Source organism: Aethalodelphis obliquidens, unplaced genomic scaffold, assembly GCF_003676395.1.
Source record: "Aethalodelphis obliquidens isolate GAN/ISIS:26980383/991018 unplaced genomic scaffold, ASM367639v1 scaffold74, whole genome shotgun sequence".
In the NCBI taxonomy this organism is placed as follows: domain Eukaryota; kingdom Metazoa; phylum Chordata; class Mammalia; order Artiodactyla; family Delphinidae; genus Aethalodelphis; species Aethalodelphis obliquidens.
This window is the reverse complement of record NW_020838018.1, coordinates 8091821-8113505: the sequence shown is the minus strand read 5'-3', so window position 1 is coordinate 8113505 and position 21685 is coordinate 8091821. Positions and strand designations below refer to the sequence as shown.

General features: G+C 49.5%; 1 protein-coding gene across 1 annotated transcript in view; it reads right to left on the bottom strand.

Moving 5' to 3' along the window:
* Positions 1-21685, bottom strand: part of SLC39A14 (solute carrier family 39 member 14) — a 44621-nt gene that overhangs the window by 5758 nt on the left and 17178 nt on the right. Inside the window, exons 2-4 of the mRNA XM_027091964.1 lie at positions 6934-7211; positions 4796-4982; positions 1430-1599 (exon numbers count right to left, since the gene is read on the bottom strand). Coding sequence (XP_026947765.1) covers positions 1430-1599; positions 4796-4982; positions 6934-7197 — 621 coding nt within the window. The 5' untranslated portion in view covers positions 7198-7211. The remainder of the gene's footprint in view (positions 1-1429; positions 1600-4795; positions 4983-6933; positions 7212-21685) is intronic.

Sequence of the window (21685 nt, the reverse complement as noted above, 5' to 3'; positions counted from 1 at the left end):
ATTTTAAAGGGATGAAATGAAATCTCTTAGGGTAGTTTTCTAAGAGACATTAAAGGTCAAGTTCTAGAATAGAAATTACTCATTCCGGCCAACTTTCAAGGAGAGTCCAATCATCTTACGGAAAAGTGGGGTGGAAAGAGGCAACTAACAGTTCTCCACAAAAAGCACTAAGATACGAGCTCTTGTGCAGGTCAGATTCTGTATCTGTTAAATGGGTACAACATTCCTTGTTTCCTACACATCACAGAGGTGATCTAAGGATCAACTCAGAAAACACAAAACCGCATCTTGGAAAACAAAGTGCTCTAAGGAGCCCGGGGCGTCATCTTTCTGCTTCACCTCTGGCTCATCCAGGCCCGTCAGACTACCCACAGTGTAGCGCCTCAGGATTCCTGCCATCAGCAGGTCTACGCAGAGACCACATGGGATGAGAAACTCCTCCAAGGCCCTGCTAAGCCTTACAAACACTGGGCTCCTCCTCTCTCATGGAGAGTTTCCTGGTTAGCCCAGGCGAAGGGGCAAAGGTACCATCAACATGTGTGAGGCCAGACTGGTGGGTTCTCTCCAGCTTATTTTCTTTCTTTTCTTCTTCTTCTTTTTTTTTAATTTTGCTAACAGCAAAACTTTACTGCGCACCTATTATATAAAGGCCCTTCCATGGATTAAGAGCTCATTATTTAATCCTCATACCTCTCTAGCTTATTTTCTGATGCAAAAGACAGGTTGTCGGGCTTCCCTGGTGGCGCAGTGGTTGAGAGTCCACCTGCTGATGCAGGGGACACGGGTTCGTGCCCCGGTCCGGGAAGATCCCACATGCCGCAGAGCGGCTGGGCCCGTGAGCCATGGCCGCTGAGCCTGCGCGTCCGGAGCCTGTGCTCCGCAACGGGAGAGGCCACAACGGTGAGAGGCCCACGTACCAAAAAAAAAAAAAAGACAGGTTGTCTTTAGAATTTAATGTCCTACTGAGGAGAAGTGAGCTTTTCATTGAGACCTACGGATTCTGTTTTTGGTGCCCAAAGCTCCAAATTGGGAGCCATAACGTGACCTAACTACACTACCTCTGTTCACCCAACAGATAGCGAGCACCAGGTGTTTAAGAAACATTAACTCACGTAACCCTCACTGCATCACCCTGAGGTCCGCCCTTTTTATTCTTCCCATTTTACGTATGAGGAAACGGAAGGACAGAGAGGTCAGGTGACTTGCCCAAGGGCACAGAACTTGTGGCCGGTGGAGCTGGGATTTGAACCAGCTCTCAAAGCCTTCTCTAAGCTGCCTCTCCTCGCTCGTGCCTACATCCTAGCTTCACTTTCCAGAAGGAGAGGACCTCCTCTCTAGGCCTTCTGTGGAGATGGAGGGCCCACCCACTGTGTCCCGCCATCCCCCAGGAGGCGGCGTGCTCCTGTGCAAGGGCCCTAGCTTGCCATACCTCGGGGATGAGCTGGAAGAGGGCGTTGGAGTAGAGGGTTCCAATCGCCAGAGCTATGAAGTAGAGCAGCAGCCTCTTGTAAAAAGTCTTCTTCATGAAGGGCACCACGCTGGCCCCCATCAGGGAGCAGAGGGAGATGACGGTCACACAGAGGAGACCGTACCCCCAGACTGCCGGGGAGGGGGAGCCAGCCCCACCCAGGACAGGGACAAGGGCGAACGCCCCACGGCACGGCAGCCACCATTCAGGGAGAGAGGTGGAGAGGGCGGGAGGTAGAGTGGGAGGGGGTTTTGGTGGATATTAACAAAGGAGGCAAAACAAGAAAAATCAGAGAGACAAGCAGGGAGGGAGAGAGAAACAGAACATTTGTTAGTGATTCAAGTCCAATGAAATTTCCTTCAATCGGCTCAGGAGAAACGGGGAGGAACTCGTGGTGGCCTTGGAACCCCGCGTCTCTCGCCCCTGCTGCCTGGTGGCTGCTGAGTCCCACCTGCTAGCTGCTGTGCCTGGCAGGGCAGGTCCTGCCTTGGCCTGTAGCCGAGGTGTGCTCAGGCCTAGCCAGGGGCTGCCTAGCAGACTCTGGACTCGAGAGCTCTAGGGAACAGGAAACCAGAGCAAGGGGAAGAGACTGACAGATCACTGGGCTGCCGTGTTGGCACGTCTGACCCTCGCTATGCAGGCACATGGGACACTCCCCACACCTGGTCTGCTCTGTGCAGGGCAGAAGGGACGGACAAGTAAGGCCCGATGGCCACAAAATCCATTCTCTTAACATCTCAGGTTTTGTTTTTTTCCTATGACCTTGTTGTGTTTTTTCTTTTTGTTTTCGGTTATGCCCCGAAACTTGCAGGATCTCAGTTCCCTGACCAGGGACTGAATCTGGGCCATGGCACAGGAAACCCGGAATCCTAACCACTAGGCCACCAGGGAACTCCCTCAGGTTTTGCTTTATTTGTTTGTTTCCATTTGCTTTGAGAGGGCTGCAGTGTAGAGAACAGAGTTCCAAGATCACCCCGTCAAAAAATATTTCCTCTACCATTTCCCAGTGTCACACACTCCGGGCAGGACAAAAGTGAGCCAGGATGAGGCCTCCCCTGTGAGCCCAGGGGCGGAGTATGTACCATTATTGTATTCCCATTCAACAGGCAACACAGCATTTCATTTCCAATCTTGAAAAAAAATTAATAAATTTAATTTCTGGAGCCGAAAAAAAAGTAGCCCAAGATGAGGCCTGCCCTGAGAAGTGCTTGCTAGATTCATGTGGAATTCTGACATAGCATCAAGATGGTTCACCTTAAACCAGATTTCTCTCTTCATCATGAAGAGTGAACAGGCAAGGCAAGGATGGGCATCCCGTACAGTCTTTTGATTGGAAAGGCCAGGCAGCTGCCTATGGAAGGCGGCCATCAACATTCCCAAAGAAGGTCCACACATCACCCATCGCCCCACTGCACGCCCTTGCCTGAGCTGACAGGTGGGCAGACTGTCACCTTGGGTCTTATTTTTTTTAGCTCCTCAGTGGTTACAATTAAAGAACAAAATCAACAAACATTTCAGAACAGTCAAGTAAGGGTGCCAGGAAGTCAGTCCTATCAGGAAAAAGTCAAGATGCAAGGTGTGAAGGACGGTGGGTCCCTTTCCTTTATTTGGTAATTTTGATTTCGCTTTTTTCATTAAATAGTCTTGATTCTATGTTTGGCCCTCTATACTGTGGATTAGGGCCTGCTTAAAAAAAAAAGGATCACGTACTTTTTAGGTCAATACAACTTTTCAGTCGGTAACCTCTTTCCTTCCACTTCATTCCAGGTGGATCATCTCTTGGTGGCCACACCTGAGTACGGCCAGGTCCTCTACTTAGAACAGAGGGGGTCTGGAGGACCAAGGGCAGGGACAGCCACCACCGGCTGCTTTCCTTTCCAGCCCTGCCGACAGGGCTTAGGAAAGGCACTGACTGGGGAAGGAGGCTGACAGGTCCCCAGCATGGGGGACACGTGCTGAGAGCCTTGCATCTGACATCCCCTGAAGAGGCCAGAGGCAAACCTGGGTGCCCCAGGAGTGAGAGGAGGCCCTTGAGATCCAGAGGCAGAAGTCATTTGCATCCCTTGACATGAGGAAGAAGTTAATGTTTCAGGTGGCGGCTGTCAGGTGCCTTGGAGCACAGGGTCGGGGCGGGGACGCCCCAGGGAGACAGGACGCGCACGTTTCTTTTCTACTGCACCTCTGGGATGAGCTGGAAGAGCGCGTTAGAGAGCAGCGTTCCAATGGACAGGGCGATGAAGTAAGTGAGCACACGGCTGAAAAACGCTTTCTCCGTGCACGGCAGGACGAGGACTCCCAGGAGAGAGGCCAGGTTAATCAGTGAGACACTGAGGAAACCAAAGCCCCACACTGTGGAGGAACAAGAACAGACGAGGGCCTCCATTACTGAGGGTGGAGGTACTCTTGCTGCCGGGGGGCAGCCCGTTCTGAACTCAGCGGCAATCGGGGCAGAAAGAGATCTGCCAACCCATCAGTAAATGCTTGTCGAGTCCACCTCTTGCTGGGTGCTGTGGAGAAGCCTAAAAATATACACCAAAGCTGCTATCCAAAAGCAGCTTACCTTTCAGATGGAGGGGCAGATGAAAGGCTATAGACCACAGGAGTTAAATAACGACAGCAGGAAACGACGTGGGGTGTGACACAGGTGGCACATGCTAGGTACCAAGTGCCAGGCTGCTCACACCAGCACGACAGGATTGCAGAAGGTCGATCCAGGCTCAAGGGAGCCGTGTGCACACACAGGCCACGGTGAACCACTGCGGCTGGAGCAGGGGTACCAGGCAGGGGAGGGGGAGGAGGATGAAGTGGGTGAAGTGGGCCGAGGGCAGACTGTGAAAGGCCTTAAATGCTAAACTCAAAAATCAAGGTGTTCGCAACAGGGAAGACATATGGGAACATATGTTTATGTATGACTGATTCACTTTGTTATAAAGCAGAAACTAACACACCATTGTAAAGCAATTATACCCCAATAAAGATGTTAAAAAAAAAAAAAAAAAAAAAAAAAAAAAAAATTAAGGTGTTGGCCCCCTGGTAGTTTAATGAAAACCAAAACGGAAAAGTGACCAAAAAGAGCACCTCGAGGCTGGTCCAAAAGCCCCACGACGGAACGCTCACCAGCCACGCTGCCCGGCCTGGCAATGTGCTGGACCGGTCTTGGGAGTACAGGAGATACCGGTATAGTCATTACTCCAACTCGCCCCTCCCAACGATGATAAGAGGATGATAACCGGTCAAACATTCAGCGGGCAGCTCTATCTGATCAGCCCAGCGGTCCTCATGCAGACAAGCACGGACACCAGGCCCTGCCTTCCCGTGCTGGCTCACCTTCAACTGAGCTGGGCCTCCCCTCTTCTGTCTGCTCGTTCTCCTCATTCTCCTGGTTCTCGGAGGAGCAGGCCCGGGAATCCAGCTGCTGGAGGATGGTGGGGCAGAACTCCTGGAACTCACGCCCCCCAATCCGCAACTGGTCGCTGAGGTTGTGGGCAGCAAAGAGGTCTCCAGAACTGAAGCACTGAAACCAAGTGGGAGGGGCAGAAAGCTTCTTAGGACCCAAAGTCACACCTTGCCCCTGATGAGCCTTCCAAGACGGAAAACAGAAGATGCAACTGTCCAAATTTCACGGAACCTGCAGACTAACGTCCAAGGATGAGAGCAAAGTCGTCCCTAAACTTGAAAGACTGATAAGTAATCTTAGAGATCAGCCACCCATACATACCTTCCACTCACCCATCTGTAAATGGCTACCTAGAAGTTCTGGGAACAACCGAATTCCAATCATTATGACCAGGGTGTGGCTTCTGGGGAACATACCTCTATGTGCATACCTGAAGATACAGCTTCTCCCAGATACCAAATCTGGCCACATTACAACAGCCCAGGGAGCTATGACAGTAAAATACAGATTTCACATACTTCTCCAGAGCTATTGAGCACAGGTGTCTAAGAGGAACAGTAGTCTCCTGGACCATATACAGTAATGTCCCCAGACTGCAGGATGTGTTGGCAGAGATTGGGAAAGGAAGTGGGGGGAAATCTGAAGACTCAGGGTCTGCCATGGAGCAAGTGTGGGCTGCCCAGTGGGCATGAGCTCTGAGTTCCCTTGGGAAGCATCAGGTTAAGTGGTTCTCACACACCGTTCCCATGAAACACTGCCATTCTACTTCTAATTAAACAGTTACACGTCAGTCTTTCGCTGAGTCTGGTTTTACGTGGCTCTGTCTCTGAGGGAACCAGCCCGCTGGGAGTGCCGACGAGTGAGGGTTTCTGGGCCTGGTACTTCCATGGGGTCCAGTGGTTAAGACTGCGCTTTCCAATGCAGGGGGTGCGGGTTCAATCCCTGGTCAGGGAGGCTGGGATCCCACATGCCTCGCGGCCAGAAAACCAAAAAACAAAACTGAAGCAATACTGTAACAAATTCTATAAAGACTTTAAAAATGGTCCACATCAAAAAAATCTTAAAAAAAAAAAATGCTGGGGGCTGGACTCAGTGACCCCAAGATCCTGCTGCTGAGCCGGGAGGCCTCTGGGGTCAGGCTGCATGAGCCCCCCAAGGCAGCCACCCCTCCGACTCAGACGTGCACCACGCCCCTGTGGTTCTGCATACACGCCACATGGCTCCCCCAGCCTAGCGACTCGGTCCCTCCAAACTCCGCTCTCCTTCAAGGCGAAGCTCCAGGACACCCCACACAGAAGCTTCCTTGACCATCTAGGGCACACTCACCCGCTTCTCTCATTTCTGAATCCTATAATGACTATCCAAGCCACAGCAACTAGCACTTCATCTGAATATCAGTTAACTCTGTTCTTGGTTGGCTGAGCTCCCCATCTTAACAGTAAACTCCCTAAACATGACTCATTTTCCTCTATTTCTCGCCACACTCAGCACAGGGAACAAAGTAGATATGCAAAGACGTTGCTGGCTGACTTACATTTGGCTGACACACACAGCCTCAGACTCTGATTAGCCAAGAAGATATGGAAGACAGAACAGAGAACCAGGAGCCAAAAGGCCTGACTGAGTCTTAATCCTGGTCCCTCCAGAACTCACTGTGGGTCCCTTAGTATCTCAGTATATACAGGATATAATGAAGATCTGCCACCTGCACGTAGAGGTGCTTTGAGGCTCACCTAGGATAACGGGCAAAGGGCTTTGCAGAAACTCTATAAGAAATATTAGCTGACCCGGGAGCTCCAGCTTACCAGCAGTTCCAGGAGATCCCAGTGTGGCTCTGAGGAAGGGTCTGGAGGGCTGAGAGCCCCTACTTCATGGCTGCCCTTTGCTAAGGGCTTCAAAACACCCATGTAGGAGGCTGGGAGGTGCTGCTGGAGACTCAGACTAGCTGATCCCGACCGCAGGGGAAGAATTGGCTCCTCTGCTCTGTCATCAAGGCTCGCCTGCCCCCAACTAGATTGGGAACCTCGAAAGGACAGAGATGGTGCTGGGCAGAGCCAGGGAGCCTTACCGTCGAGAGGTTCCTCGGTCCCTGCACGGACTGGGAGACGTTGTCCCGGCCCACTCCCACGTCCAGGTGGTTGAGCAGGGCCTTCAGCTGCTGCAGGGTGAGGCTGTCGCCCTCCCCGTAGCGATGCATGAGGTTCTGCAAGAAAGAGGCTGCGCTGATGGCGGGTGTCCCCACGGACACGGCATGAACCTCAGGAGCAGCTGTCCACACAGCGAGCAGAGCCAGCAGGAGGCAGCTGGGGAGGGCTGGGTGCAGCAGCTTCATGGTGACAGGTGAGGCTGCAAGAGGAGAAAGCCAGGTGAGGGCAAGGCTTAGGACACCCATCCTCTCCTTCCACACCAGACCCATCAGCTGTGCTCCAAACAGGAGGGTCTCTCTTCAGACTCTGAATCCAGTTGGTGTCAAAACTGACCCTTCACCCCTTCTATAAGGCCTCTGCCTAGCTTTTGAGAAAAATCCTTCTTTTGAAACAGAAGATAAAAAAACAAATTCAATAGGTTTGACCAAATTTGAAAAGAAAAAAGTACAGAAAAACTATGGGTGTTTAAAGTCCTTATCTTTTGAGAGATACTGAAATCATCATGGATTAAATATCTTACTTGGGATTTGCTTCAAAATAACCAAGGAGTGGATATTTGCATTAGAGTACAGATGAGACAAGACTGAGCATGAGTTGATAATTGTTGGAACTGAGTGATGGGTAGGTGGGAATCCATGATACTATTCTCTCTACTTTTGTATATGTTTGAAATTCTCCAAAGGAAAATCTAAAAAAAAAAAAGAACACCACACCACTTAAAGAGGGGGGATAAGAAACAGACTGGAAAAATTATACACCATCAAACATGCCAAAGGATTATTTCTATACTACCTAAATTAGGGAACCAACATGAAAAATACTCAGTCTCCCCGGCTTGTTAAGAATACAAATTTAAAAGATGGAGGGTGCTACTTTGCTACTTATTAAAATAGCAAAACACATTTTTAAAAAAAGCTATAAAACCAAATGTTAGTGAGGTTAAACAACAGAATAACATACTTCTGGGGGCTGTATACATAATATGACTCTGGAAAAGTTATATGATAATAAATGTATTTAAATCCTTTAATAACTCTACTTCTAGAATTTACACTAAGAGAAGCAATCCAAAAATAAAAAGGCTATTGGCAGAAAGATGTGTTGTGGTCAAGTGGATTACATCAATTTCATGCAATAGTATGCAGCTATAAAAAGGAGAATCGTGAGTTTAATGTTAAATAAAGAAGCAGAACAATTATGTAATCAGAGTTAAGAACTGAGAAGGAACAGAGAAAAAATGAAACCTTCCAGTAGCAGGATGGATGAGTTTTCTTTTGTTAATCATTTCCCTTAGTATAGTTATAATTTAAACTTGTGAAGTAAACAAACACCAGGAGGGGAAAATGAGCCTCCTATTTAATCCAGGCCTAGGAGCCCAGGCACTGTAGTCATTCCCATGCCTCCCCGGGGCACCCGGGGCTCTGGCATGATGCCTCACGTGGATCACTCCATCTCCCCGACCTCGCTTGGGACAGAGGAACCAGAGCAAAGGGGTTAAGAGCAGGCTTATCTGCATCCTGACTCTGCCGTTTACCAGCTGTGTGATCTTGGGCAAGTTATGTAACCAGAGTCAACATTCTACAATCACCCAGAGCGGTGACAGAGCGTACCATGGCCTTTAGGGTCAGGAAGACCTGGCTTGAATTTCCACACTGCTGCTTCCCAGCAGTGACCTTGGCCAAGTTACGTAGCCTCTCTCTCCACACCTCAGTTTTCTCATCTATAAAATCTGTACCCGCCTCACTGGACTATTGTGAAGATTTAACGACATGAGCTTTGGCAAGGGACTAGACTCAAGAAAGCGCTCGATAAAACATGGCTATGATTATCGTAAGACTTATAATTGGCAGGGCTCCTCCACTTTGACTCCCTCTCAGATATTAAGCTGCCAATGGAAGCACAGTGGCCGACTTTACTCCACGCCTACATCGCACAAGTCCCCGACCACAAGCATACCCGGGACATTCCAGGCTTTAGGTTCCACATGTGGGGCACGCACAGAATCTGGAGACATAAACCATCACTCTTCAGTGAATATACTTTGAGTCACACAAATGAATGGATTAGGCATCAGCAAAAACGATAGTCTGTACAAGTGCTACTCTGAAACTAAAAGCTCTCAAGTCTCCACCAAGACCCAAAAGTTAACTTATAGTTAGTAGGGTGGACCTTATCCAAAACAGCTAAACCCCACTGTACAAAGAAAGCTGTTCTCCACCCGACCACACTGTGATTTGTCTAAGGCGTGTGCTGTACTGTTAAAACAAAGGGGAGGAGGGCTGCATGGGTTTAGGAAAGGGGGGGCAAAGAGATGAGGACAGCAGTTAGCAGTCCCAGTGTGACCTTACCTGAAGCACCTGACACTCACTGATTCCTTTAAGAGAAGGCAGGACATTTATCCCCACAAAACAGATGAGGAAACTGGGGTTTGGGGATCAGGGAACGTGGCCCATAACCAGCAAGTAGACCAGAAATCGAATTCTCCGTGAACTGAAGCCGGGTCTGAACGACACTAAAGTCAGGGCACTCTTAGCCACTGTCCCCTCTGTGTGGAGACACACACATACATGCCCCAGGTCCCATGCAGAAGCCACCAAAGCCCGCGTGTCTCTGGGCAGATCTACCCCAGTTTCTACCAGTCCCTGCAAGCACCCCAAATCCAGGCGTAAGGTGCCCTGAAGACCTGTGAAGGAAACCCCCCAAGTGTGTGACACAGACAGGCTGTGTTACAGGGTTCCCTCTGCAGAATCACTTCAACAAAACAAACAATCAAATCCATCTGCAGCAACTTCAGAACACTCACAAACAAGAGACACGCAAAAACACTTCAAGGCCGAGACACCTGGGGTACTTGTAGCTGTACCCGGACAGGCGTTCACGTCAAGGTAAGCATCGACTCAGCGTTTGCTCTTCAGTGACCCAGAGGCCCCTGGGAGTGGGTGGGGCGGAGCCCTCCCACCTGGCCTGCACTCCAGACAGGATGCCCACCCCGGAGAGTCAGAGGAGAATGTAGAAACAGCTGGAGGGCAGTAAGGAGTCCTGGTCCAGGGACCCTGGACTCGTTAAAGACACTTCAAATCCAAGTGACCCTGGCTTTTTGGCAGACATGAAAGGGGAGCTTTCTGCTCCAAAGGAGATGTAAGTTATTCTTAGAAAAAAAAAGGAAGTTTATAAGAGATTCTTTGGAGGAAAGAAAGAAGAGAGGAAGAGGACACATACAGCTCCGGAGCAGCGGGATGGTGAGGCTGGGCAGGGGTCCTCGCCTCCAGCTCCAGCTGCAGGAGGAAGCCCAAGCCCGTTCTATTAAGTCCATGGAAATGGGCGGCCCCAGGTGGGCCATTCCCGCCGGGGAGCTGAGCCAGCCGCCCTCAAGACCACCTTCCTTCCAGGAGGAGTAAGAAGAGCCCATGGGGCCAGGCATTAAAAACAAGCTGCAGGGCTTCCCTGGTGGCACAGTGGTTGAGAGTCCACCTGCCGATGCAAGGGACATGGGTTCGTGCCCCGGTCCGGGAAGATTCCACATGCCGCGGAGTGGCTGGGCCCGTGAGCCATGGCCGCTGAGCCTGCATGTCCGGAGCCTGTGCTCCGCAACAGGAGAGGCCACAGCAGTGAGAGGCCCGTGTACCGCAAAAAAATAATAATAATAAAAATAAAAATAAAACAAGCTGCAGACAGACAAAGGCTCGAGTATGCTGTTGGCTCAGAGGACCAGGCTCCCCGACTAAAGAGAAGCTGGAGTCTTCTCCACCCCTTTGTTCACCTGGCTCAGGTTCCAAGAAGTAAATTATTTTAGTGCCTTAGGTCTGTCTTCAAGGCACCAGACCCAACCTCCCCGGGACGGGGTCGGGTGCAGGGTGAGGTGAGAGTCGACAGGAGATGCTTTGGCTCTGGACCCTCTGTGGAGCTTCAGAAGTGCCTTCCTACCTTGGGGGCTCCCAAATCAGATTCCACCCGCCTGTGGTCCCTTCACCCAGCTCAGAAATATCTCATCCTGGAAGCGGCACTTCTGTCCCGTGGACATAACTTTACTCTTATATTTACCATGCTGCATTTTTTCCACGCCCACCCACTGTCTCAGAGATGAACAAACATTTACTTCTCTTCGTGGGGACAGAGTAGTGACTTTCCGTGATGCTTGGTCCAGGGACTGGACATTGATGTGAGCAGAACAGGCAACGGAGACCTGGGGGGCCTGGGAGCTGCTGGGCCTCCCAACACCCACTCCCTTCCCTGACCACGTGCTGGCCAGACAGCCCACCGTTCTCCCTCTCAGATTCCTCTGGGCTGAGGAATGAAACGCGGAAGGTAAGATCTAATGCTCCAGAGACAAACATGGCTAAGGCACAGCGGTTTCCAAGGCCAACTGGTAAGTCACAGGAAATGGGCAAAGGATGTGTTTGGGACCCTATCTTCTCTGTGCAGCACCCTATGCCTACTCTGCGCCCCCTCAAAGCACGGGCTAGGTGGGAGCACAGTGAATTGGAAGACTCGAACTCTTCAGCTGCGATGCTAGTCAGCGGCAGGCCAAGGCATGGCGTGTGTGCAAGGGCAGTCTGAATTGGGCTTCTGCAAAGCACTTGAGTTAAAACTGAGAAAAGACTGATGGTCCAGGACTTCCCTGGTGGCACAGTGGTTAAGAATCCGCCTGCGAATGCAGGGGACATGGGTTCGAGCCCTGGTCCGGGAAGATCCCACATGCCACGGAGCAACTAAGCCCGTGCGCCACAACTACTGAGCCTGTGCTCTAGAGCCTACGAGCCACAACTACTGAGCCCACATGCCACACCTACTTAAGCCCGCGTGCCTAGAGCCTGTGCTCCACAACAAGAGAAGCCACTGCAATGAGAAGCCTGCGCACCGCAAGGAAGAGTAGCCCCCGCTTGCTGCAACTACAGAAAGCCTGCGTGCAGCAACAAAGACCCAACGCAGCCAAAAAAAACCAAAAACCAAAAAACAAGTCTGATGGTCCACACTAAAGAATGACCAGGGGGTCAGATGGGTGGATAAGGAGGTGCAGGTGAGGGGGCAGGGGAAAAGGAGAGGCTACAGTGACATGAGTGATGGCTCCCGAGGTCCTTGGCTGTACCACTGACTGGCCTTAGTGAATCATCTTAAGCCTTCTCCTCAACTGTCTCCTCCCCACTTGAAATCCAAAGGATGTAAAAAGAGGCATCAAGTTCTCTTATATTCCTCTTGGGGACAGACAGCAGGGGGTCTCTGAGGTGCCTGTGCTCTCATACCCAACTAACAAACACAAGGCGGCTGCCATCTCCCTGGGGGCTCTCTCCCCACAGCTCATTGCTGCAGAAGACTGTCAAATAGACTGGTCTTCCTCCAGTCCCCATCCCCTCCCCATTCTAAGGCTGTGACCCGTCAGCCTAATAGGAATGTCTCCCCAGTGGACACTCCCCACGAAAGGTTAACCGGTGAGGGGTACAACAGACACACATGGTCTGGGTGAGCCAAGGGGGCACCTTCCAGAGCCCACCTCAGGAGACGTGTATAAAAATTCCCGAAACTTGCAGACCAAAGACAAAGCCAGGCCTCAGGGTGGAGGTGGAGGCCCCGAGGACTCAAAAACTCTGGCCTTTGTCTTCCCTGCTGTGGGTGCTGGTAACTAGGAAAAGTGCAGCTCTGGCAACAGAAGGACCACTGGGTTTGGTGGGAGAAGTCCAATCTGTACCTCACTGATCTCACTAGGTTGCCTTCCTTATACTGGAAAGAGGAAAACAAACCCACAGAGCTTTCTTTGAGTACTAAGAAAGATAAGGTATGTTGAGACACTATATAAAAATAAAGATTTCTGAATTAAGATGGAGAACTGAAATGGCAGCATTTTTCCCTCAACTGATAACTAACTGTTGAGTTAAAAACAAAAATAGTAAAAAGCCAAAAAAAAAAAAAGTCACCCACAGCAAGCAAACAAGGAAAGAGACATAATCTGATATAATAACTTCCAAACCAGAGGCAAGGAAAGGAATGCAGGAGGTACCACACGTGGCTGGTCTCCTAGCCCTGGCCCGGCCCCAGGAGGATTCTCACTAAACCGCCCCAGATCTGAAGAGAGGCAGACTGCCGCCAAGTCTTCCTCCCCTTCCACTGGGGAGTAGTGGGAAAAGGTGCTGGGAAACAAAGAAACAGGTGGCAGGGGAACAAGAACAACGGGCTGACTCCCTCTGAGGGAAATAAGGGCTGCAAGGCTGCAGGCTGAATGAACTGGGGAAGCTGTCCAATTCCAGTGGGTCCTCCTCCCCCTCCAACAGCACCTCCCCAGTCCAGGGCCGCCACCAGGGCCACCACCGAAGTCCCAGAACACAGGCCCAATCCATGCCCTCCACCCCCAACTCAGGCTACAGAGAACACGCCATAAATACCCAGCACTCGGCACTGCTGTCACTGGGGTTGGGGACAAACCAGCCTCAAAGTGGTGGGAAGAAAGTCACTGCCTTATTTTAGAGCCAAAAGAGCCAAAAAGCACTAGCATGAATATGACGAGGAGAAGCTGCAGGCCAACCACGCAGAGACAAAGATGTCGATGGAAAGGAAAACATCACTCCAGAGACAGCAATCCCTCAAAACTGCCCACTCTGTGGAATAACTCAATTAGAACATGCACACAATAAAACCAGGGCTCAGAGGTGGGGCTGTAAGACAAAAGGAGATGCAGGCTTACCAAAAAAAGACCAACAAAACATCACTGAAGAACTAATATACAGATTCTAATGAACAGAGAACAGAATTCTGCCAGAAATTTCAAATAGAGATACTGACAAAAGAAGGTTTGAGATAAGCACAGTGAATGCGGACGGAAAAGACAAATTAAAGCACATAGTGACGACACGACACCAACGCCAGGATAACTGGTGTTCCTGAAGTAGAGAACCTGAGACCGGAATAAAAAATATGCTCAAAGATAAAAAAACACATGATTTCCCTGAAATGAAAGGAAAAACAGAATCTGATGATTGCAATAATACACTGTACTCCACAAAAATTTCACGCAGAAGGCTCAACACTGGGATGCTGCCTAGTGAAGTTACCGAACTTAAAAAGAAGGCTTTTCCAGGAATCCAGAAGTAACTCCCCCGTCCCATAATATTTTCTTCCAAAAACTGTGAAATGTACTAAAACTTCTTTTAAGTGGCAGAAAATTCAGACTGCCGTCATCTTCTCCATAGCAACATTTAGCATCAGAAGAAATGCAACAGTGTTTACATAATTCTGAGAGAAAGAAAATAGGAACCAATGAATATTATTCCCAGCTGTGATGTCATACAAATTGGTAAAGACAACAGGCAGAAATTCTCAAGCATGAAATAAGTCAGAGACTTCAGTCCCCTTTCTAGGGGGGAAGAAAATGACATGATAATGAAATGCAGCTAATTAGTAGAAAAATAAAATGAAGGCTCAGGAATGCAAAAACCATGGGTAAGCATTAAAACCCTTCAAATAAGAAATAATTAAAAACTATGGGGATTACGGTTATAGGACAGAATCTAAACGTTATAATCATGGACAATTTAATAATATAATTAATATAATCAAGAGATGGAAAGAAAGGAGATGAGAAAAAAATGTGAAAATGCTAATGTCCTGGGATTTCCCTGGTGGTGCAGTGGTTAAGAATCCGCCTGCTAATGCAGGAGACACAGGTTCGAGCCCTGGTCCGGGAAGATCCCACATGCCACAGAGCAACTAAGCCCGCGTGCCACAACTATTGAGCCCACGTGATGCAACTACTGAAGCCTGCGCACCTAGAACCCATGCTCCGCAGCAAGAGAAGCCACCGCAATGAGAAGCCCGCACACCACAACGAAGACCCAACGCACCCAAATAAAGAAAAAAAAGCTAATGTCCTCATTTTTCATAGCAGAGTCAATAAATACCATCTAAAATGGAAACAAGTAATTATAGATATGACTCACAAGCTTTTTTTGTTTAGTCTTTTTGGGGTCTTTTAGGAAATCATCTCTCTTGTGAAAGACACATTTCTTCATAGTTTAATAATTCCTTTAATTTTACTATAGTTTTTCTTTGGTTACATTCAGGGAAGTTTTCATACTTTTTTATAGGAGTATTTTCTTTAATTTTTATTGAAGTATAGTTGATTTACAATGTTGTATTAGTTTCAGGTGTACAGCAAAGTGAATCAGTTATATATGTGTATATATATATATATATATATATGTATATGTATATATATTATTTTTCAGATTCTTTTCCCATATACGTTATTACAGAATACTGAGTAGAGTTCCCTGTGCTATACAGTAGGTCTTTATTAGTTATCTATTTTATATATAGTAGTATGTATATGTTTATCCCAATCTCCTAATTTGTCACGTGCTCCCACGTTTTGGAGTATTTATATCTATTTCTCTATATGCATTTTATCTGTGAGCATGTCTGGAAGGTTGTCTGGAATAATGTTCACCTAATATTAGTGATGACTATTTCTGAGTGGTGGGATTTGGAGTGTTTTGTTTTGTTTTGTTTTTAACCTTTTTAAATGCATCATTGATGTGTCCCAGTGGGTTGTGTAGGTACAACAATATAAGAAAACATGGGTGATTTTTTTTATAATCAGGGAGTTAGGGAGAACTTTCTAAGCATGGGACAAAACCTAGAAGCTGTAAAATTAATAATGTGACTACACAGACTGCCAAGTGTTCTATAAATAATTAGTGTGCTCCCAGCACGCATGGTCAAACTAACAAAGGTACAGTTCTCTGTGTAAGTCCCCATAGACACCGTGAGAAAACCAATAGTTGCGCAGCATGTACTCAAGTACATACCCTCCCTACAGGCTCTCTGGAGTCCAAAAAGTTTTGAGAAAAAATACCGAGCCTGTGGTCCTCCCTGCCCACCAAATGAACATTGTCCAAGAGGCCATTCTCCTCTCGGACAAGATGAAACTCCCTCCCAAGTACAGTGCAAATATCACGGCCTGAAAGCAAGTCCTCGGCCTTGCCCAACAGGCCCAGGGCTCAACAGGCCATTTCTTCTCCTGCTTCGCTAGGCCCTCCCTCCTAACTGCTCTCCCACATACCCTACAAGGATGTGCTCTCTCCTCTTCCAGCTCGCACTCCCAGAACCTTAGCCTCAGGCTTTGGCTCAGCCAAAGGCCACCCAGGGTGGGAGATTTCCACTGACAGCGTAGGGGAGCTGGCAGGGAGGAGGGCAGTGGGGGTACCTGGAACTGGTGACCCACTTACTATACTGTCCCCATGGAACCTCACATCGCTGGGAGAGGCAGGATGGGAAAACTTTAAAAAAAAAAAAAAAGAGTGGTGACCCAGAAGCAGAGAACAAAATTAGAACCACTAGCCTGCCGTTCATGGACCAATATTTACTGAGCCCCCATTGTGCGAGTCACTGCCCGTGGGAGGGAGGTTGGGAAGGGCAGAGGCCAGCGGCGTCAGGGCCCTGGGCAGCCAGCACAGGCGGCTGGGACGGCTGATTTAGCCACATGCTGAGCCCTGAGGGCTGGACCAGCAGGGGAGAGTTGTGCATCTGCCAGGCTCTACCGTCCCAGCGGAGCCTGGGCTTGCCAGAGCAAGGAAACCTTCCAAAACCAACTAACTGAGTCAGGAAGCTCGGTAAGCAGGAGCTTGCAGGACTCCCCCTACCAGAGGCCAGGGCAAGAGTCACCTCTATTCTCATTCATCCATCAACATTTCCCAGACACTCCATTGCAAAATTCTGACCTATTGTCCCTCTAAGTCCACTCCTGTTTGTCAGACCACGGGGCCTGGCATGTGGCTTAGGAAACAAGGTACTCACATCCACCACTTACGTCACCCATTTGAAGCAAAACTTCCCAACTTGTTATTCAGGGTCAAATAAATAAGTAAAATGTATGATCTAGTGGCTAAATCAGACAGCGTGATGAGTTGGGCAGGCTTGGGTTCAAACTTGGGGCCTGCCACTAACCTACCATGGGCCCGCAGCACAATTAGGCTATGAAATGTCCAGGCTCTCAGGGGCATTCTGATAAACGAGAGAGAGAGCTTAAAGGTCATAGCACAGCGGGTACTTAGGTCTGTTCCTTCTGTTCCTTGTTCTCCAAGCTCTCAGGCCAATCCCCTCACCTAGACCTGAACCTGCCTATTCTTGGATTACCTCCTCTTCCAGGAAGCCTTCTGGGACCACCCTTTGAGCACTCATCTCCAGCTACTTTGGACTCCTAATGACCTGGTCTCCCAGGGAGCCTTCCAGACAGATTTTTGTTCCTTGAAGGCAAGGGGGTCCTCCCCTTATGCTTCCCCATAGCATAGTGTCTGGACCATGCTGGGCACACGAGTGGGGAGAAGCAGAAAATTTCTGCTGGAAGATGCCAAATCCAACCTCCCATCTAACTGATGTCTGCTGGCATCGTCCCTACAGCTTGATGAGGAACAGGTAGCTCAGTGCCTCCTTCCACAGACATTCTAACCCACCCACTACCACAGCTCCCCACCCCGCCCCCGGGGCCTTCAGACATTCCCCAAAGTCAGATATCCAGACCACTTATTACCCTAGACTAAACAATCCCCATTCCTTCAATTTTGTTTATATTCATTGAACAAAAGGCTAGCTACACCTGCCTGACTTTAAAAAACTCAGTCCAAGAGTTCATTCATTCAACACATATTCATTGCCTACTGGTTTCATACCGGGAATAATGCTAGGGAATGCCTAGGACCTGCCCTCACAGAGCAGGGAAAACAAACAATTCAACAAGCAACTTACAAGAACAATGATGACAAGGGTTGTGTATTGATCCGGGTTCAGTTAGGCAATTTAAGCAGAGATTTTGTGTAACATATTAAATGGCCCAGAGAATCATGGGACGAGCTGAAAAAACAGACTCTAGTCTGAGTATCCAGGAGCTACTCCCAAAATCACAGCGCAGAGCCAGTCGGCCAAGGAGCTGCTGCCCGCCGCCACCATCAGGAAGCTACGGCACAGGGAAGCTGCCTGCTCCAGGATTATGCCACAACTGCCATGATCCACACCAGCAAATGGATGTCCCAGGGTCCATCCTGAGGAAGAGGATATCTACATATTTAAGACTAGATGGAGTGTAGCTAATTGGCAGAATGCATGTCACATTGGGAATTCCAGTGAAAGGACGTCTGGAAAGTGTCGTTTTTTGATTCTCTACTTTTAGTAGCTTGGACCATAATTTATTATCCAAAGTAACGCACTTGCCAGTGAAAGGAGGCGCTATTACTAAACACACCAGGACGACAAGAGTAAACCACAGGGTTGCCTCAGCGTGGATGCCTGGGGAACAAGCAAAACAAACCGTCCGCCATAGGTCACATCGAGGAGCACAGGAAGCTTAGAGAACACAGCAGGGTGGTCAAGTCTAGTGTCAGGGGTCAGGGGAGGCCTCCAGAAAGAGACGCTATTTTAGCTGAGACCTCCAGGGCGTGTAGAAGTGGGCCAGGTGAAGGTGACAGGGTGGGGATGGGGCAGAATGTTCCAGAAAGATGCAGCTTCGTTTGGAATGCCTCGGCCAAGATGCCGCATCTAAGAACTTAAGAGCCCAGGTGCACACAAGAGGATGTGGCAGGGGCCAGGGCAGGCACAGGCCTACAGGCCACGCGAAGGTGGCTAGACCCCATCTGGAGGGCAGTGGGGATCATTTTCAGCAGAGGTACCACCAGATCTGTGTTTTTAGTATACTGGTCTGGCTGCAGTGTGGAGAACAGACTGGAGGTGGGCAAGAACAGAAGCCAGGAGCCCAGGTAGGAGGTTCCCTGGGTTCCAGGTGGAAGAACACAGCACCCAGTCTGGTCTAAAGAGCAAGGCTTCTTTTTCCCAGGTTTGATCCAGCCTGGGGTGCTTCCCTGCCCCTTGGGGCTGCTGGCCCCACAGTTTTCCATTAAAGACCTGCAGAGGCTCTTCTTTAGCGGTTACCAGGAGAGAAACAAACCACATCACTGTCCTGCTAACCACAAGTATCAGAGTGAGTTGGAAAAAACCGCCCTCCACCCCGTCATCATTTCCTCAATCAGGCTGAGACCTCAACTCTCTTGCTGTAGCAGGAGGGTCATTCATAAAGGCCAACTCCAACTCCCGGGCAGCAACACTGTGTGGGCAGACCGTGCCACCGAGGGCCTCTCACAAGAAGTCCCCAAATGGCTAAGAAGAGTCCTCTGAGAAGGGAGGTGGGCTCTTTCCAGACAGTGACCCCTTACAAGACCCTGGGCTACAGCAGGCAGAGGCACACTTGGTTTTCCTGGTGCAGGGAACCTCTCTCTACTAGAAGCCAGGCCGGAGGACAGCACCACTGCTCTGCCTGCAGCAAAGACTCTCCCTGCCCTGACGCCAGCCCACCCATCCCCCTCCCTCCATGTCCTGCTGCACCACTATCTCCCCCTTTTAACCCTCCCATCCTTAAGCCAGCGCAAGCGCCCCCCACCCCCACTCCTCCTCAAAGATTCTGACCATGCCGTCTCTTCAGCTGAGATGCTGAATTGGGAGTGATAATTTCTCCAGGAAAGTAGTTCTCAGAGTGTGGTCCCCACCAGCAGCATCACCATCACCTGGGAACCCCTTGGAAACACAAATTCTCAGCCCCACCCGAATCTGCTGACTCAGAGACTCCAGATGGGGTCCAGCAATCTGTGTTTCAGGAAGCTCTCCAGGCGACCACGATGCACACGGAGGTCTGAGGACCACTATTCTCAGAGGAAGGTGGTTAGATTACCAGATTTCTTCACCAGAGAGGGCAAGGAGCACTGCTGTGCAGTGGCGGCCCCTTCCCCGAGTTACCGCTCATGAGCACGTGGCCAGGGCTCGGGTAGGAGGGCACAGGCTGCGTCTTGGGCCTTATATTTACCAGCATGAGTCATAAACGAGCCCTACTCTCAGGAGAAAGAGGGTTATTGGGAAAAAGAGGAAAAAGGCCCATATTTCCAAACCAGAGACAGGAAGGTGGCAAGAAACAGAGGGAGATTGAGTAATTACATGCCTGAATCATAATTCCTCCATTTTCCCTCCCATTTCCCAAACCTCCCACATGGTTCATTCCCTGGCCCAAGGTCACTGGCAGTCATCATGGGATTACTGAGGTGAAAGGCCTTCCCTCAACCTCTGCTTCCTCAGCATGGGCCTCACCACGTGACAGGAGCGCCCCTCTTCTTGGGATTCAGGAGGAGAAAGTACTGCAGCGCACCACCCGTACTAGTCACTCACGCCAGCTCCATTCCACCCTGTCCCCTCCGAGGATCATGCTAAAATACCTACCTTCCATCACTTCCCCTACCCAACAGAAAAGTTTAGTCCCTCTGCCTGGCAGGCAAGGGTCCCTCCAACTAGGCTCCCATCATCTTTCACCCTCAGCTGCCACTACTCTCTTGCCGGGACCCTGGACTCCACCTGAGACGCCTGACCCTCCTCCCTTTCACCCCTGCACCCTCCTGTCTCCACATGGCCCACAGGACCAGGACTGGAAAGGCTGATTAACATATGGTAGAGACATCAGTCAGAAAGTTGAATGTAGTCTGAATGTGTTCCAAGCACTCTCTCCACAAGTGTGAAGGGCCTGGATGTGCTGGTTTTTTTTTTTAAAAAAGGATGAACTGCAGGAAAAAGCACCGTCTCTGGTCCACCCCAAATCCTCCCCAGCACAAGTCCTACCCCATCCTCCTCTCCTACCACTCTGTCTCAATGGTGTACTGTCTCACAGTGAGACTCCTAACACTTTCAGTTAACTTTCTTGGTTGTTTCATAATAATCCTAGGAAGTTGGCAGGATCTAAATAAATACTTGCGGCTCGAATATGTAAATACAAATGCATATGTAAACAGACATACCTTCACTTCTCCAGAGAGTGCAGAATGGCTGGGATACACTGCACTGGAGATGCAGTATTTAGGGCCAAGGGCTCAAGGGCAGGAATGCACAGTGTCTTCTCAAAGCTCCCTCTTGCCAAAGGTGCTAAGGACAGCATAAGGACCCCGATACTCTGCCCTTCTGCTTCTCCGTCTCTGCCCGGCCAGAGCTCTAGAGAGGGGCTGTCAAGAGCACACTCAGATGGATTCCAGAGCAAAGGCAACCAGGTTTCTGGCTATCATCCTCAGATACAGATCAGGGACAGCAAAAGACCCACATGGACAAGCTCCCCTTTCTCAGGTTAAAATACCCCTCAAGGCAGCAGTCTCTAGACAACATGGTGCCATAGGTGACTTCCCTTAACAACACGATGTATTTCCACTTGCCCTCCCCCTCCCCCCCCCAAAAAAACTGCTTGCCTATTAAAAAGGGATCAACATTCTAACCAGACTTAAAGGCTTACCCTCTCCTGCCAACAGAAACCCCAAGGGGCAATCAGAATGCCACCTGGAAAGGGTATTTGATTTTAGCTTGCAACTCAGACATCCTCTAGTTGGGGTGACTTTCTGCCCCAAACGGAGAAAAAAAAAAAAAAAAAAAAGACAGATACAAGAATTCTTGCGGCAGCACTATTCACAATAACAAAAACTTTGGAAGCAACCCAAAAGCCCGTCAGCAGGAGAGTGGATAAACAAACTAACCACTTTCACACCGGAATAGTATAAAACAAAGTGAATGAACGACAGCAACATTAGCACTGCGTGCATATTACAAGTTTTCAATAACTGCCTTTCGGGTGCTACTCACAAGACCAATTCATGCCTCAAGACCTCTCCTCCAGAAGAC